Source organism: Mobula birostris, unplaced genomic scaffold (assembly GCF_030028105.1).
Source record: "Mobula birostris isolate sMobBir1 unplaced genomic scaffold, sMobBir1.hap1 scaffold_2986, whole genome shotgun sequence".
Taxonomy (NCBI): domain Eukaryota; kingdom Metazoa; phylum Chordata; class Chondrichthyes; order Myliobatiformes; family Myliobatidae; genus Mobula; species Mobula birostris.
In genome coordinates, this window is record NW_027276046.1 from 16431 (window position 1) to 34160 (window position 17730).

Sequence of the window (17730 nt, forward strand, 5' to 3'; positions counted from 1 at the left end):
TGTATCTATGGTGTCTAAACCCTTCCTGCATCATGAGTCCCAGTGATCAGCTGTCAACTAATGGTCAGAGAAATTAGAACCTACGGCCATCTGACGAAGAGTTCAGAGTTGAAACCACTGACCAAATGTCATATCAGTGTTGAAGATGTCGGATCACTGTATGAGGGTTCCTTGTTCCCACTAACCTCGCTGCTCCTCACCTGGTCATTGTTGGGAACTGTTCTGTTGCAACTTCGCAGTTAAACGTCTGTCTGTCAGGGCAGATGGTTTGCATCTGCAGTGAAGTGGGACTAATATCCTTACGGAAAGGTTTGCTTGTGCTGCATGGCGGGGGTGGGGGATGCAACTTGAGTTGCAGGGTATGAGAACCAGAGAGTCAGGACAGATAGTGGAGAGGTTGTGGAGACAGATGTCAGGAATTAAACAGTTGAGCATGGTGTGAGTAATGTTCTGAGTTGCGTATATTTCAAAGCAAGTATTATTGTAGGAAAGGCAAATGAGCTCATGTCATAGATCAACATATGGAATTTGATACTGTAGACATTAGTGAGACTTGGCTGCAGGAGAGGCAGGAATGGCAGTTCAGTATTCCAGGGTTCCATTGTTTTAGACACATCAGTGCAGGAGGGATAGCGTTGCTCGTCAGGGAAATTGTCACAGCAGTGATCAGTCAGGAGAGACTGGAGAACTTCTCTAGTTAGGCTTTATGGGTGGAAATGAGGAATAAGAAAGGTATGACCTTGTTCATGGGGCCATATTGTAGACGACCCAGCAGTCTGCAGGATTTAGAGCTACAAATTTGTAGGGAGATCACAGACTGCTGCAAAAAACATAAGGTTGTGATTGTGTGTTATTTCAACTTTCCACATATTGACTTGAACTCCCATTCTATAAAAGGGATGGATCTCGTGAAATGTACACAGGAAAGTTTCCTTAATCATTACGGAGAGGTCCCAACAAGACGGTGTGGAATACTTCATGCCTTTTTAAGGAATGAGACAGAGCAGCTGACAGAAGATAGTGTAAGGGAACACTTTGCATCTACTGATCAAAATGCAATTAGTTTCAAAATAAATATGGAAAAAGATGAATCTGGTTCACAGGTTCAGATGCTAAAGTGGAGAAAGGCCAATTTTGATGGTATCAGAAAGGATCTGGCAAGTGTGAGCTGGGACAGGCTGTTTTCTGGCAAAGGCGTACTTGGTAAGTGGGAAACCTTCAAATATGAAATTTTGAGAGCACATTGCTGTATGTGCCTGTCAGATTAAAAGGCAACAATGACAGATTCAGGGAGCCTTGGTCTTCAAGAGATCTTGAGGCCCTGATTAAGAAGGAAAAGGAAGTCTCAGCAGGGTCAGGCAGGTAGGAACAAATGAAGTACTTATGGGGTATAGGAAATGCAAGAAAACACCTAAGAAAGAAATAAGAAGGGATAAAAGAATGGATGAGGTTGCCCTAGCAGGCAAAGTGAAGGAGAATCCTTTAGGATTCTACAGATATGTCAAGATAAGGTAGTAATTTCGAATGGATATTGGCTTTGTGGGAGAAGCCACAGATGGTAGTAGATAGTTGCTTATCTGACTGGAGGCCTGTGACTAATGGAGTTTCGCAGGGCTTGGTGCTGGGTCCATTGTTGTTTGTCATCTGAATCAATGATCTAGATGAAAATATAGTTAACTGGATCAGCAAATTTGTAATTAACTCCAAGACTGGGAGGTGGAGTAGACAGCAAGGAAGACTATCACAGCTTGCAGTGGGATCTTGACCAGATGGTAAAATGGCAGATGGAATTTAATGCAGGCAAGCGTGAGGTTTTGCACTTTGGTAGGACCAACCAGGGTAGGTCTTACACAGTGAACGATAGGACACTGAGGATTGCAGTACAACAAAGGTTCATAACTCATTGAAAATGGGGGCACAGGTAGATAGCATCATAAAGAAAACTTTTGGCACATTGGTCTTCATAAATCAAAGTTCTGAGTACAGGAGATGGGAAGTTATCTTTAAGTTGTATCAGACATTCGTGAGGCCTAATTTGGGAGTACAGTGTGCAGTCACTAACCTACAGGAAAGATGTAAATAAGATTGAAAGAGTACAGAGAAAGTTTAAAAGGATTCTACCAGGACTGGAGAAACTGTGTCAAAAGGAAAGATTACATAGGTTAGGACTTTATTTCCTGGAACGTAGAAGATTGAGGGGAGATTTGATGGAGGTATACAAAATTATCAAGGATATAGATAGGGTAAATGCAAGCAGGCTTTTTCCACTGAGGTTGGGAGGAACGCCAACTAGAGATCATGGGTTAAGGGTGAAAGGTGAAATGTTGAAGAGGAACATGAGGTAAACTTCTTCACTCAGAGATTTATGAGAGTGTGGAATGAGCTCCCAGAGCAAGTGGTGCTTGCAAGCTCGATTTCAATGTTTCAGAGAAGTTTGGATGGTTACATGGATGGGAGGGGTATGGAGGGCGATGGTCTGGGTGCAAGTCAATGGGACTTGGCAGTTTAAATGGCTCAGCAATGACTAGATGGGCTGAAAGGCCTGTCTCTGGGCTGTACTTCTTTATGACTCAATGGGCAGAAAAATGTCAGATGGAATTTAAGTGAGATGTGTTGCAATTGGCCTTCACAAATCTAGGTATTGTGTACAGGAGATTGGATGTAATGTTGAAGTTGTATAAGACATTCCTGAGGCTAAATTTGGAGTGTAGGTACATGAATGGGAGGGGTATGAATGACTATGGTCTAGGTGAAATTCAATGGGACTAGGCAGTTTAAATACTAGATGGGCCAAAGGGCCTGTCTCTGTAACTGAAGTGACTGTCAGACAGTGACCGAGGCCAGACTGTCAGTGTCTGCATTGCTTGCAGTTGAGAAGAATCCAGGATTTCTGGACTCAAACATTTCAGATACAAAAGGGGCACAAGAGGGTTGATGTTGAGAGATTGTCACCCATCAGAGAGTCACAAGCAAGGGGACATAGTTACGAAATAAGGAGCCAGACATTTGAAACTGAGGTGCAGAGAAATTTCTTCTCTCAGAGGGAACGAATCCCCAGAAATCTCAGCCCAGAGCATGGAATCTGGTGGTCTACTCTTTCTCCTGTTTTCTTTTCTTCTTGTGAGTTCAGTGGAGACAGAGACAGAGAGAATTGCAAGAAGAGACAAAGGATGAGATCAGAACTATGCAAATAAAAAAACTGTGTGGATGTTTGAAGAGAGAAGGCAGAGGACAATCTGAGTGGCTAAAGCAGAGACAGACAGACCTAGAAAGAGACATAGGGAGGTCTTCAAAGGAATCATTGGTGTCGGTGCCCTTTGAACAGGACCTCAACCTCAGTGTGTCTCAACAAAATCACCCTTACTCTATGCAGGACACAGAACACGTTACGTGATCCACGACATGCCTAACATTTTGCGGAACTCCAAAAGACCTTAAGACCATAAGACATAGCAGCAGAATTAGGCCATCTGGCTCATTAAGTCTGCTCCATCATTCAATCATGGCTGATCATTTTTTTTCTCCTCTTCAACCCTAGCTCTTGTCCTTCTCCCCGTAACCTTTGACGCCATGTCCAATTAAGAACTTTCCAATCTCTGCCTTAAATACACCTAACAATTTGGCCTCCACAGCTGCATGTGGCAACAAAGTCAACAAATTCACCACACTTCGACTAAAGAAGTTTTTCCACATCTCTGTTTTGAAAGGGCGCCCCTCTATCCTGAGGCTGGGGTGCCCTCTTGTCCTAGACTTTCCCACCATGGGGAAACATCCTTTCCACATCTACTCTGTCTAGGCCTTTCAACATTCGAAAGGTTTCAATGAGATCCCCCCTCATCCTTCTGAAATGCAGTGAGAACAGACCCAGAGCCATCAAACGTTCCTAGTATGATAACCCTTTCATTCTTGGAATCATCCTTGTGAACCTCCACTAGACCCTCTCCAATTCCAGCACATCTTTGCTAAGATGAGGGGCCCAAAACTGTTCACAATACTCAAGGTGAGGCCTCACTAGTGCCTTATAAAGCCTCAGCATCACATTCTTGCTCTTGTATTCTTGTACTCCTCACACACAGTTTGTGCTCAAGCGACTGGAACCCTGACACCAGTTCTGATTCAGTGTAAAGTGTTTTGTATTTCTCACTTGAGTCAAACACAGCAGCTTTATTGTTGGGTCAGAGATTAGACGTTATTTCCCGATGGTGACTGAGAACACATGTTCCTCCCAGGTCATCCCAATGAGAGGATTAGTGTGTGTAAGTGTCAGTGTTACCAATCAAAGATGAATAGAGGAAATACAAAAAGGTATCATTGTGAGTATTCCACAATGCTGGTATGTTTAGAGAGACAGTATTTCATAAGTACAGACGTGAGGTGTGGTTGGTGATTTTGAGTCCATGGTGACCAACCTCTTCGACCAGAATCAGAATTAGCTTTAATATCACTGTCATTTGTCATTAAATTTGGTGTTTTGCTGCAGCAGTACATTGAAATACTTAATAATAAAAAGCAATAAATTCCTATATGAAGTAAATATAAAAAATAAATTAAATAAGTAGTGCAAAACGAAGAAAAAATGGTGAGGTAATGTTCATGGCTTCATTGTCCATTTAGGAGGGGAGAAAGCTGTTCCTCAAATGTTGAGTGTGTCTTCAGGCTCTTGTGCCTCCTGCTTGAAAGTGGCAATGAGAAGGGGGCAGGTCCTTGGTGGTGGGAGACCTTAATGACGAATGCTGCCTTCTCAAGCCATCGCCTGTTGAAGGTGTCATTGATACTGGGGAAGTTGGTGTCCATGATGGAGCTGGCTGAGTTTACAACTTCCTGCAGCTTTTCCTGATGGTAATGCAATCAGAATACTCTCCATGGTACATCTATAGAAATCTGCGATAGTCTTTAGCAACATACCCAGACTACTCAAATTCCAATTAAAATATAGCCACTGCCATGCCTTCTTTGTTATTGCATCAATAAGTTGGACCCAGGATAGATGTTCGGAAATATTGACACCCAGGAACTTGAAACTGCTCACCCTTTCCACTGCTGATCCCACAATGAAGACTGACGTGTGTTCCCACAACCTACCCTTCCTGAAGTCTGCAATCAATTGCTTCATCTCACTGACATTGAATGCAAGGATACTATTGTGATACCATTTACCCAGCTGCTCTATCCTGCTCTTGTATGCCTCCTCATCACCCTGAAATTCTGCCCACAATAGTTCATCAGCAAGTTTATAAACGCCACTTGAGTTCTACCTAGTCGCACAGTTGTGGGTGCAGAGAGAGTAGAGCAGTGGGCTAAGCACACATCCTTGAGGTGCTCCAGTGTTGATTGTCAGTGAGGAGGAGATGCTCATTCAGATCCACACTGACTGTGGTCTCCCAGTGAGGATGTCAAGGATCCAGTTGTGGAGAGAGGTCTGGAGGCCCAGGTTTTGGAGTTTGTTGATTTGAACTGAGGTTATGATTGTGTTGAACACTGAGCTGTAATCAGTAAACAACATCCTGATGTTCAGCAGGTATTGTTATTGTCCAGGTGATCCAAGGCCGAGTGGAGAGCCAGTCAGATTCCATCTGCTGTAGACCTATTGTGGCAACAGGTAAATTGCAGGGGTCCAGGTCCTTGCTTAAGCAGGAGTTGATTCTGGCCGTGACCAACCTCTCAAAGCATTTCCTCACAGTAGATGTGGGTGCAACTGAGCGATAGTCATTGAGACAGCTCACCCTGCTCTTCTTGGGCGCTGGTATGATTCTCACTCTTTTGAAACAGATGGGAACCTCTGACTGCAGCAGTGAGATATTGAAGATGTTCCTGAACACTCCCACCAGTTGGTTGCACAGGTTTTCAATTCCGTACCAGGCACAGCATCAGGGCCTGATTCAGTGTGAGGATTCACCCTCTTGAAAGCTGCTCTGACGTTGGCATCCGAGACAGAGATGACAGGGTCACCAGACACTGCAGGGATTCACCCACATGTAGTTTCATTCTCCCTTTCAAAGTGTGCTTAAATGGTGTTCAGCTCATCTGGGAATGAAGCATCACTGCCATTCATGTTGTTAGGTTTCACCTTGTAGGAAGTAATGGCCTGAAAAGTCTGCCAGAGCTGAAGGGTATCTGATTCCTTCACTAAGTTCAATTGGAATTGTACAAAGGTTCATTATTATCAAAGCCTGTATCCACATACAACTTAAAATTTGTGTTCTCCAGATAGCCACGAAAACAAGAAAGAACATGAAAGTCGTTCAGAGAGAAACATGAAACTCACCCCATCCCCCCACTGACAAAAATGGCATCCCAATCATCAATCCCCCCCCGATACCCCCCTTCACAAAACAGAACAGTAACACCGACCCCACAAAACAACCCCTCCCCCACACAAAAAGCTAACAGAACACCGACCCCCAAACACCCTCCCGTCACACTACAAAACAGAAAAGGAACGGGCGATAAAAAACACAGAATATAAGTCTGAAAATGTCCACAGTCCATAAACACAACAGTCGAATCCACAAATACAGAACCACAATACCATCTCCGATATCACCGACATTCATTGAAAGACAGGAGAGGGACACCACACGAGGCAGAGAGGCCGACCCGCCTGTCACAGCAAGACACAAAGCAAAAGGCCGCTCACAGAATCCATCTCCAGCAGTGATCAAAAGACAGGCATCGGCGCCAAAACGTTCACTCGCTTAATGAATGCTTTAAATGGCGAAATGGAGTCAATCGTCGGCTCGCACCCTGTCTTGAAGTTTCATTGCATCGAGGTGATCTGAGTACATGCTCAGAATCTTCTCAGAGTCAGCAAGGTACTGGATCACTGAAACAATCTCCAATCAAAATCGCAGTCTCTAACTCTAACAGTCCCAGAAACATATTTAAGGAGAAAAACAGACATAAAAGACCAAAAAAGGATATCTTCATGAGCAATCTGGAAGAGGTTGACCGAGCGAGGATTGCATTCTGGCATCATCTTGACCAAGATGAGTTTATTCACTCTTAAAATAGCCTTCCGCAGGTCGTACCTGGGCTTCTTGTCTAATGCTAGATCACCAGCCTGGACTGCCATAAATCGAGCCCTCAGCAGACTACAAATCTCCTGGTCCATCCACAGCTTTTGCTTTGGGTATGTCCGGTATGTTCTTGAAGGCACACACTTATCCACACAGGGTTTGACAAAGTTGGTGACAACTGTGGCATATTCATTCCGATTTGAAGATAAGTCTCTGAATACACTGGACAACAAAGATCTTGCTTCCTGAATACCTTTAGCTGTATCTTTTGAATTTTGGGCTACCGATCATGAAAATCATCATGAAATTTCCCTATCACGCACCATTTTTTGAAGTCACTTATGTTTATTATTTCAATTCATAATTCAAGTCAATTAAAATGTTGCCTACAATGTAAGCTGGAAAGATTCCTATCTTGTCCAGGCATGCTTGGGCATGCTTAGGCGGCACGGCTGCTGCATGGCAGGACAGGTTTTAGTAATAATTTTTGGGTTCAGGACTGTAAGGATGGAATTTGCTATCACCAGGCACAAACATTTCTATGAAGGATTTTGATATTTGAGACAGATGCTTCCCAGAATAACTGATGCCAAGATTAAGGAAAGTATTTTTGTTGGTCCACAAATCAAACAGGTCATCAATGACAGGCAATTTGAAGAATTTCTAGTGGGACCGGAGAAAATCACAAGTCATTCAAGGAAGTTGTTGAAACTTTTCTCGGTATCTATAGAGCACCAAACTACATGCAGCTGGTTGAAAGCATGCTTCAAGCATACAAAACCTTGAAATGCAACATGTCACTAAAGATTCATTTTCTCCACTCCCATTTAGACTTCTTCCCTGCAAATCTTGGTGCTGTTAGTGACGAGCATGGTGAGAGGTTTCACCAGGACGTTGCGGTCATGGAGAAAAGATATCAGGGCAACTGGAATCCATCAATGCTGGTGGATTATTTTTGGACAGTTAAGCAAGAAGCCGCAGACATTGAGCACAAATGAAAATCATTAACAAAATATTTTCATCTTAGTTGAACTATTGCAAAGCATCAGCACCATTATGCAATTAAACACATTATATTCAATAAAAGTTAATTTGTTGTTTCTCCAAATTCCTACGTGATCCAAGTAGTCTGAAATTATATTTGTGTTCATCTTCAAGCAGTCTATCATAAATAAAAAAAACTCTGAGGAAGCAACATTTTTGAAAAAATTGTTGTGCAGTAATATTATCCAGTTCACCAACTCAAAAGTCCTGTCGGCGCACTTCTGTCTTCCTTGACGATATCTTCTTGGTCCTTGCTACCAACGCTGTGGTCTTTAGTCTCTGCCTATATGCTGGGAGTTGAAGTACATCCAGGTGATCAGCCTTACCAAAGTGTGGCCATGTGCTGGCACGGTAACCGTTGTTGATGGTGGTATCACAGTGGTCAAGTGTTGGCTCGTCTGGTTCCACAGGAGATATGTGAGTGGTCATTGTTCAGAGACTTCCTCAAGATGTCCTGGTTCATATCCGGGTGTGCTATTTCGTGTTTACTGATCACGGCGCTCAGCTCTTCCAGTGACTGCCCGATGTTGGCCTGAGGTGGCTGCCCCACACCATGCCTGGATCTGCTGTAGACTAATGGACTGAAATTGTTTGCAATCATTCATCAACAACTCCATTATCACTGTGTCATGTGACAGGGGACTGAACTCAGCAGGATTTAATCGTGAGCAGTGCCCTGCAATGATCTTTGTCCGCCCTGCAACTATTCACTGATATTACTAATGATGTGGATGATGGGACACAAAGCCATGTCTATGAGTGTCCAGCAAGTGAAAAGCAGACTCCACAGGAAATAGAATGGCAGGGAGGTTTAAAGTGTAGAGATGGAAATAGATGAAGTGAATAGGACAACTGGAACAAAGTGAGATCATTGACTAGGGCAGGCAAGTTACAGAAATGAAAAGAGAGATTTTTCATGGGAGATTCGAAAGTCAGCATCAGAATTTTCATTCTGGAGGAATCTCAGGCTCAGTCCTAACGATATGAGGCAGCTCATTGATTCAGCTCAATGTCACAAATGGATCTACAGGCTCTCACATGCTCCAAGACAAGAAGATTTCAGGAAATGTCGTCTTTCATGAGAAACTGCATCTCTCATTGCAATTGACAGCTCTGATAGTGCATTTGATTGGCATTGCAGCAGCTAAATGTCACGTAGCTGGGCAACTGTCCTGTAGTCCCTGTTGTGACCCAACTGGGTCCCAAGGAAAGAAGCTCCTTGATGTTTGATTTTGTTTTCTCATTCAAAGGTTGTAAACAGAGATGAGCAAACCCACTCTGCAGACAAACCTGATTTCACCCCATTGTACAATTATGTACAAGTTGAGCTTCAGGATAAGTCTGAGCTGAAGTTGTCAAGCCAGCTGACAATAGATATCGTCCAGTTTGTAAGTTTTCTATTACTCATCTACAGAGTTGTCCGTCTTTATCCAAAATCCCTCCATTGAAGAGATGTGGATCAACCAGACCGCTACTCTGGTGTGTATGATTGTGGGTGCTGATCTGAGCCAGGTCCAAATCCACTGGAAAGTGAACGAGAGGGAGAAAATTAAAGCAAATGTGACCAAAAAACCAAGAGAGGAAGGAACCCAAGATACAGTGATCAGCCAACTCCAGACCAGTGTGGAGGAGTGGACCAGTGGGGTGGAGTACACTTGCTCTGCCCGACAACCTTCTGCAACCTCACCAGTATCAGCACGGACAAAAAGTACCAAAGGTGGGCAAGAGGTCAGCGATTAAAATGGACAACGTTGGTTACCTCAGTAAAAATGTTTGACATTTCCATTGTTTGCCCATCAGTTCCACTGGAGACAAAAAGTCCCAAAGTCAGACTGCTGCCACCGCCAGAGGGAGGGACCAACAGTGGGAACACGGTCACCCTCGAGTGTGTTGCCTCTGGATTCTACCCGGAACAAATAACCGCCACCTGGGAGAAAGGGGACTCTCTGATCTCTTCCAACACCAGTGTGAGACCAACTGCTCTGGAACAGGCAGGGACTTTCATTGCCAGCTACGACCTGACCGTGAGCACAGAGGAGTGGAAGGAAGACTCAGTTTTCAGATGCACAGTGTCTCATCCCCCCTCCAACACCAGTGTCAGGCAGGATGTGAAAAACATTCAAGGTATGATTCTGAGATTCACTGTACTGTTGACATCCTCTGCCACAGTCACAACCCAGGGACAAGCAAGGTCAATAGGTAACGGCAAGTCTGGCATTGTTGTAATTGTGTGAGTGGATTAATAATGCAGAGGCAGAGAGTGGGAAAGAATCAGAGTTCATTCAATGCTTCAAGCCAGTTTTAGATTACAAACTATTTCACTGATGTTCTTTGGTGAAGGACACTGCCCTTCCTACCCTGTTTACCTGTATCCATCAGTCCCACACCAAACTCTTCACTGCTCTGTGACGGACCTGCTGGAGCAGAGCAAGGAATGCCGGCCTTGTCAGTGAGGGAATGATGAAATAATGACTGCAGGGTCAATGTTCTCACACCAGCATCTCAGAAACATGAAGCAAGTCTATCTGTCAGCAGAACTGGAGGAACTGAGTTTCACTGGAGCAGGCATCGTGGAATGTAACTGGACACCAGACAGTTGTTGAGTTCCAGTAAACCAGAGAGATGCACAGTACTCAGCCAGGCACAGAACTAGTGCTGAAGCAATGGTACAGAGTACACTTGTGATGCTCTCTCAATGTTATCCCTTTCTCTGTTCACAAGTGTTTTCTAACCCACTGAACACTTTCCACAATTTCTCTTTCATTTCCAAAAGTAAAAAGCCTTTACATTTTAGATGTGGAGAGATCACTCCTGGTGTAAATATTAGCCTGAATGGTGTAAGAGCAGAATATTCCAGGAAAACTTCAGATGAATAAAAAAGTCCATTCCCAGTAGGAACCCTCTAAAGCTACACTTCCTCATCAGATAAAAGGACAAGTGTCAGGTCACTGAGTTCTTTGCAGCAGAGATTCCCGTGGCCAGCTACCCCACTGGTCAACCTCCAGTTGGTGGCTGATCCTACAACAATGTGGTTTATCTCCCTGAAACAAGCAAGGTTACCTGCAAGTTCTTTCTCATTAGCTCAAAATGGAAATATATATTTCCATGATTAAATACATCAAAATAAATTACTAACATGTCTGAGATCCTGCAGTTTTTTTTAAAAACTTCCTAGTGTCAGGTCTGATCCTGTTGGAAACTTCTGTAGACTACATGAGAGGTTGAATGTCAGCCTGTGTTTGTGCAATCAAAGTTCAATAAAGAAGGTACGGAAAGCATTCGGCTGCCAGTGTTCCGTGCCGGTATGTTTTGGGATACAACTGTGTGACTCAAACATGAGGGGCTGGAAGTGTTGCCTGGTTGGTTCTGTCCTTCATTATATAGACAGGCAGACAGACATTCAAATGGTTATAGGTGTATGTGTATTCTAGTTTCTACTGTACAGATGACAGAACATTCTGGATTGGTCCGCAGTTTCAAATATACAAAGGTAATTGACAGGGAAAGATATTTCATCAACTTTGTGAAGACATTTAGTGATCTCATTCAGAAAGTGGAGAGCTACAGAAAGAAGGGACAATATGTAGACAGTGATGCCCTGTGACCTGCAGCAATGTGTTCAGTGCTGACACTATTCACTAGATTTATTCATGGTTTAGATATTGGGCAGAAACACACATGACAAACTTTGCCACTCACACAAGGCTGGCAGATCTGTTAGCAGTCTGAAAGGCTTTAACTGCAGAGATAATAATCAATGAAATGAATACGCAGGAACTAACAGCAGGTCTTTGGATAAACTGTCTTGGAGGGACTGCTGAACATACATGCACTTCCCAGAGTAAATTACAAACTGGGATGATGTTTAATGAACGCTAAGTGAATATCTGGTCAATATTTTTAACGGAGCGAACATAGTCGTTTCGGAGAAACTAGTTCATTTAGCTCTATCCAGCTGCTCCCTGGTTACAAATGACATGCTGTGGGGAAACATGACTTGAGTCATTAAGTTTACTCAAGTTTATTGCCATGTTGATCTTCAAGAAACATCGACAAGAAACTAACAGTCTCACTTTCTCAATTCTTTCAGGAATCTGCACAGACTTGACAGGAGAGGAGGGGAAGGAAGAACAGGGACACGTGGATGGAGATGACAATGTGCTTACAGTTGCTGCCTTTGCCATTCTGTTCATCATCAGTTTCCTCTACAGCACCTTCGTCACCGTTATCAAGGTAACCAAGTGACTAACAGAGACTCCCATGAAACCCAAACTTTCACCTTCCTTACTTCACATTGCATTCTCTGACACTGCAATCCCAACGACAGCACAGTCAACAGACAATGCAGTCTGAAGCCCTTCACAACCCCTGGGAACTTTACACCTTTCCTCTTTACTCGAAGACTCTGGGCCTTGATAAGCAGAAGTTATGACCTGTAGAAAAGGGACAGGTTACACCTGAATCGATGGAGGCAAATAGATTTGCAGACCAGTTTGCTAGAGTTGTTCAGAAGGGTTGGAACAAATTTGGCAGGGGGATGGGAAATGAAGTGAAAGGGTTGAGGATCAAGTTGTTGGTTTACAAACAGAAGCAGTGTGTAGTGAGACTGCTAGCAAGAAGAAGTTGATGTTCGGGTAAAATTGCCGTCAACGGGATGAGTTACAATGTAAAAGGGAGACAAAATTTTGAACTGTGATAAACACAAGACTGAAGGTGTTATATCTGAACGCACATAGTATACGGAATACACTATGCTAGATGAACTTGTAACACAGCTACAGATTGGCATGTATGACATTATGGGTATCACTGAATTGTGGCTGAAAGAAGATTACTGTATAACTGGGAGCTTGATGTCCAAGGATACATATTGTATCGAAAGGACAGGGAAGTAGGCCGAAGGTGTGGTGTGGCTGTGTTGGTAAAAAATTAAATTAAATGATTAGAAAGAGGTGACATAGGATCAGATGGTATAGAACCGTTCTAGGTAGAGCTAAGAATTTGCAAGGGTGAAAGTCCCTGATGGGAATTAGAAACAGACCTGCAAATAGTATAACAAATATGTGGTCTACAAATTACAATGGGAGACGGAAGATGCATGTCAAAAGTGCAATGTTAAGATAATCAATGGGAATTTCAGTATGCAGGTTGATTGAGATGGATTGCACCTGAACTGCAGGGGAACAATTAACCTGGCTTCAAGATTTGCTGATGCTACATGGGAGAGTTTAAGGGATTCTGATCGGGCTGAATTTGTTAAGTGCATCCAAGAAGGTTTCTCAAATCAATATGTGTATGGTCCAATGAAAGGAGGGGCCATACTGCTCCTGGTACTGGAGAATGAGCCTGGCCAGGTGACTGATCTTTCAGTGGGTGAACAGTAAGGGAAGAGTGACAACTCGTTAACTTTCAGGATAACTATTGACAAGGATAGGTATTATCCTTGTGGAACAATTTTAAATTGGCATAGGGCAATTTACAAGGGCATTTGGCAGGAACCAAGAATTGTTAATTGTAAACACCTTTTCTCTGGCAAGTTCACATCAGACATGTGGAAGGTGTTTAAAGAGCAATTGCACAGAGTACAGGAAAAGTATGTTCCTGTCAGAAGGAAGGATGAGGATGCAAAGATAAGAGAACCCTGGATGTTCAGAGAGGTGATGAGTTTAGTCAAGAAGAAAAAGATCAAGTATGTAAAGGTTGAATCAAACAAAGCACATTAGGGGTATAAAGAAGCCAGAAAGGAACTAAAGGAAATTAGGAAAGCCAGCAGGGGCTATGAAAAGTCCTTGGCAAGTTAGATTAAGGTGAATCCCAAGGCATTCTATACATATGTCAAGGGTAAGAGGATAACTCGGGAGAGGGTGGGACCACTTAATGATAAAGGGGGGAATATCAGCTTGGATGCAGAGAATGTGAGTGAGGTACTTAATGAGTACTTTGCTTCAGTATTTACAAAGGAAAAAGATGTGGATGACCAAGAGATCAGTGCTGAATGTACAAATAAATTCGGGCATTTCGAGGTAAAGTTGGAGGAAGTATTGGGCCTCCGTAAAGGGATTAACATAGGAACATAGAAACTTAGAAAACCTACAGCACAATACAGGCCCTTTGGCCCACAAAGTTGTGCTGAACATGTCCCTAACTTGGAAATTACTAGGCTTACCCATAGCCCTCTATTTTTCTAAGCTCCATGTACCTATCCAAAAGTCTCTTAAAAGACTCTATCGTATCCACGTTCACCACCGTTGACAGTAGCCCATTACACGCACTCACAACTCTCTGCATAAAAAAAAACATACCATCTCCTCTGTACCTACTCCCCAGCACCTTAAACCTGTGCCCTCTTGTGGCAACCATTTCAGTCCTGGGAAAAAGCCTCTGACTATCCACACGGGCAATGCCTCTCATCATCTTATACACCTCTATCAGGTCACCTCTCATCCTCCGTCGCTCCAAGGAGAAAAGGCCGAGTTCACTCAATCTGTTTTCATAAGGCATGCTCCCCAGTCCAAGCAACATCCTTATAAACCTCCTCTGCACCCTTTCTATGGCTTCCACATCCTTCCTGTAGTGAGGCGAACAGAACTGAGCACAGTACTCCAAGTGGGGTCTGACCAGGGTCCAACATTACCTCTCGGCTCCTAAATTCAATTTGACGATTAATGAAGGCTAATACACCGTATGCCTTCTTAACCACAGAGTCAACCTGGGCAGCTGCTTTGAGCATCCTATGGACTTGGACCCCAAGATCCCTCTGATCCTCCACCCTGCCAAGAGTCTTACCATTACTACTATATTCTGCCATCATACTTGACCTGCCAAAATGAACCACTTCACACTTATCTGGGTTGAACTCCATCTGCCACTTCTCAGCCCAGTTTTGCATCCTATCAATGTCCCACTATAACCTCTGACAGCCTTCCACACTATCCATAACACCACCAACCTTTGTGTCATCAGTAAACTTACTAACCCATCCCTCCACTTCCTCATCCAGGTCATTTATAAAAATCACGAAGAGTAGGAGTTCCAGAACATATCCCTGAGGCATACCACTGGTCACCAACCTCCATGCAGAATATGACCCATTTACAACCACTCTTTGCCTTCTGTGGGCAAGCCAGTTCTGGATCCACAAAGCAATGTCCCCTTGGATTCCATGCCTCCTGACTTTCTCAATAAGCCTGGCATGGGGTACCTTATCAAATGCCTTGCTGAAATCCATATACGCTACATCTACTGCTCTTCCTTCATCAATGTGTTTAGTCATATCCTCAAAAAATTCAATCAGGCTTGTAAGGCACGACCTGCCCTTGACAAAGCCATGCTGACTATTCCTAATCATACTATATCTCTCCAAATGTTCAAAAATCCTGCCTCTTAGGACCTTCTCCATCACCTTACCAACCACTGAAGTAAGACTCACTGGTCTATAATTTCCTGGGCTATCTCTACTCCCTTTCTTGAATAAAGGAACAACATTTGCAACCCTCCAATCCTCCAGAACCTCTCCTGTCACCATTGACGATTCAAAGATCATTGCCAGAGGCTCAGCAATCTCCTCCCTCGCCTCCCACAGTAGCCTGGGGTATATCTCATCCGGTCCCGGCAACTTATCCAACTTGATGCTTTCCAAAAGCTCCAGCACATCCTCTTTCTTAATATCTATATGCTCAGGCTTTTCAGTCTGCTGCAAGTCATCACTACAATTACCAAGATCCTTTTCCATAGTGAATACTGAAGTAAAGCATTCATTAAGTACCTCTGCTATTTCTTTCGGTTCCGTACACACTTTCCCACTGTCACACTTGATAGGTCCTACTCTTTCACATCTTAGCCTCTTGCTCTTTACATACTTGTAGGATGCCTTGGGGTTTTCCTTAATTCTGCCTGCCAAGACCTTCTCATGGCCCTTTCTGGCTCCCAGAATTTCCTTTTTAAGCTCCTTCCTGTTAGCATTATAATCTTCTAGATCTCTAACATTACCTAGCTCTCTGAACCTTTTGTAAGCTTTTCTTTTCTTCTTGACTAGATTTATTACAGCCTTTGTGCACCATGGTTCCTGTACCCTACCATAACTTCCCTGTCTCATTGGAATGTACCTATGCAGAACTCCACACAAATATCCCCTGAACATTTGCCACATTTCTTCCATACTTTTCCCTGAGAATATCTGTTCCCAATTCAAGCTTCCAATTTCCTGCCTGATAGCCTCATAATTCCCCTTACTCCAATTAAACGCTTTTCTAACTTGTCTGTTCCTATTTCTCTCCAATGCTATTGTAAAGGAGATAGAATTATGATCACTACCTCCAAAATGCTCTTCCACTGAGAGATCTGACACCTGACCAGGTTCATTTCCCAATACCAAATCAAATACAGCCTAACTCCCTGTAGTCTTTTTTTCAGGACCTCTTCCCTTTTCCTACCAATGTCATTGGTACCAATATGTACCACGACCTCTGGCTGTTCTCTCTCCCACTGCAGGATACCTTGGACGTGATCTGAAACATCCCGGATCCTGGCACCTGGGAAGCAAACTACCATCCAAGTTTCTTTCCTGCATCCACAGAATCGCCTGTCTGACCCCGTAACTATAGAGTCCCCTATCATGACTGCCGTTCTCTTCCTTTCCCTCCCCTTCTGAGCCACAGGGCCGGACTCTGTGCCAGAGGCACAGCCACTGTTGCTTCCCCCAGGTAAGCTGTCCCCCCCAACAGTACTCAAACAGGAGTACTTATTGTCAAGGGGTACAGCCACAGGGGTACTCTCTAGTATCTGACTCTTCCTCTTCCCTCTCCTAACTGTTACCCACTTGTCTGTCTCCCGTGGCCCCGGTGTGACCACCTGCTTATAACTCCTCTCTATCACCTCCTCACTCTCCCTGATCAGACGAAGGTCATCGAGCTGCATCTCCAGTTCCCTAACGCGGTCCCTTAGGAGCTGCAGCTTGACACACTGGGTGCAGATATGGCTGTCTAGGAGACTAGGAGACTCCAGGACCTCCCACATCTGACACCGAGCACAGAACACCAGCCTCACACACATACTTCCTTTCCGCTATGAACACAGGTAAACCCACCTTGCCTCGCTACTGCCTAAGCCCATTGAGCTAAAGCCCTCTCACTCTGCTACTTCTCACTCCGTTGCCTGCTCTGAATGCTGCCCACTGAATATGGCGGTCTTCTTTTTGAACTTTTCCTGCTCTACTGGTTGATGTCATGTGCTTGCGCAGTCTTGCCTCTCTTTTACCCCGAGTAGCAAAATGCCTTCGCTCGAGAAATCCTTAGCCGTTCACTGGCAGCCTTCCTGCTCCGAATTAAGATGCATAAGTCATCAGAACTAATATTGTACCTCTGTTTATGAAGGGAACAAGGGCACACCTTTAATGGCAAGGTTCTTAACAGTGTTGCTGAGCAGAGAGATCTTGTGATCCAGGTTCAATCACCTTGAAAATGGCTACACAGTTCAATAAGGGGCTTAACAAGATTTGCAGAAGGCTTGCTTGTATTAGTTGCGGCATTGAGTTCAAAGGTCAGGACGTTATTTTGCAACTTTATAAAAGCCTGGTTCGATCACATCTGGAGTATTGCGTAGAGTTCAGGTTGGCCCACTATAGGAAATATGCTGAGGCTTCGGAGAGGTTGCAGAAGAGGTTTACCAGGAT

At 43.9% G+C, this 17730-nt stretch overlaps 1 gene segment (V, D, J or C); it reads left to right on the forward strand.

Moving 5' to 3' along the window:
• Positions 1–6: 6 nt before the first annotated feature.
• Positions 7–16931, forward strand: LOC140192887 (immunoglobulin heavy constant gamma 2-like). The segment is given in 4 exon segments: positions 7–9777; positions 9861–10184; positions 12151–12293; positions 16551–16931. Coding segments are annotated over 4 exon segments (753 nt in total).
• Positions 16932–17730: the final 799 nt, after the last annotated feature.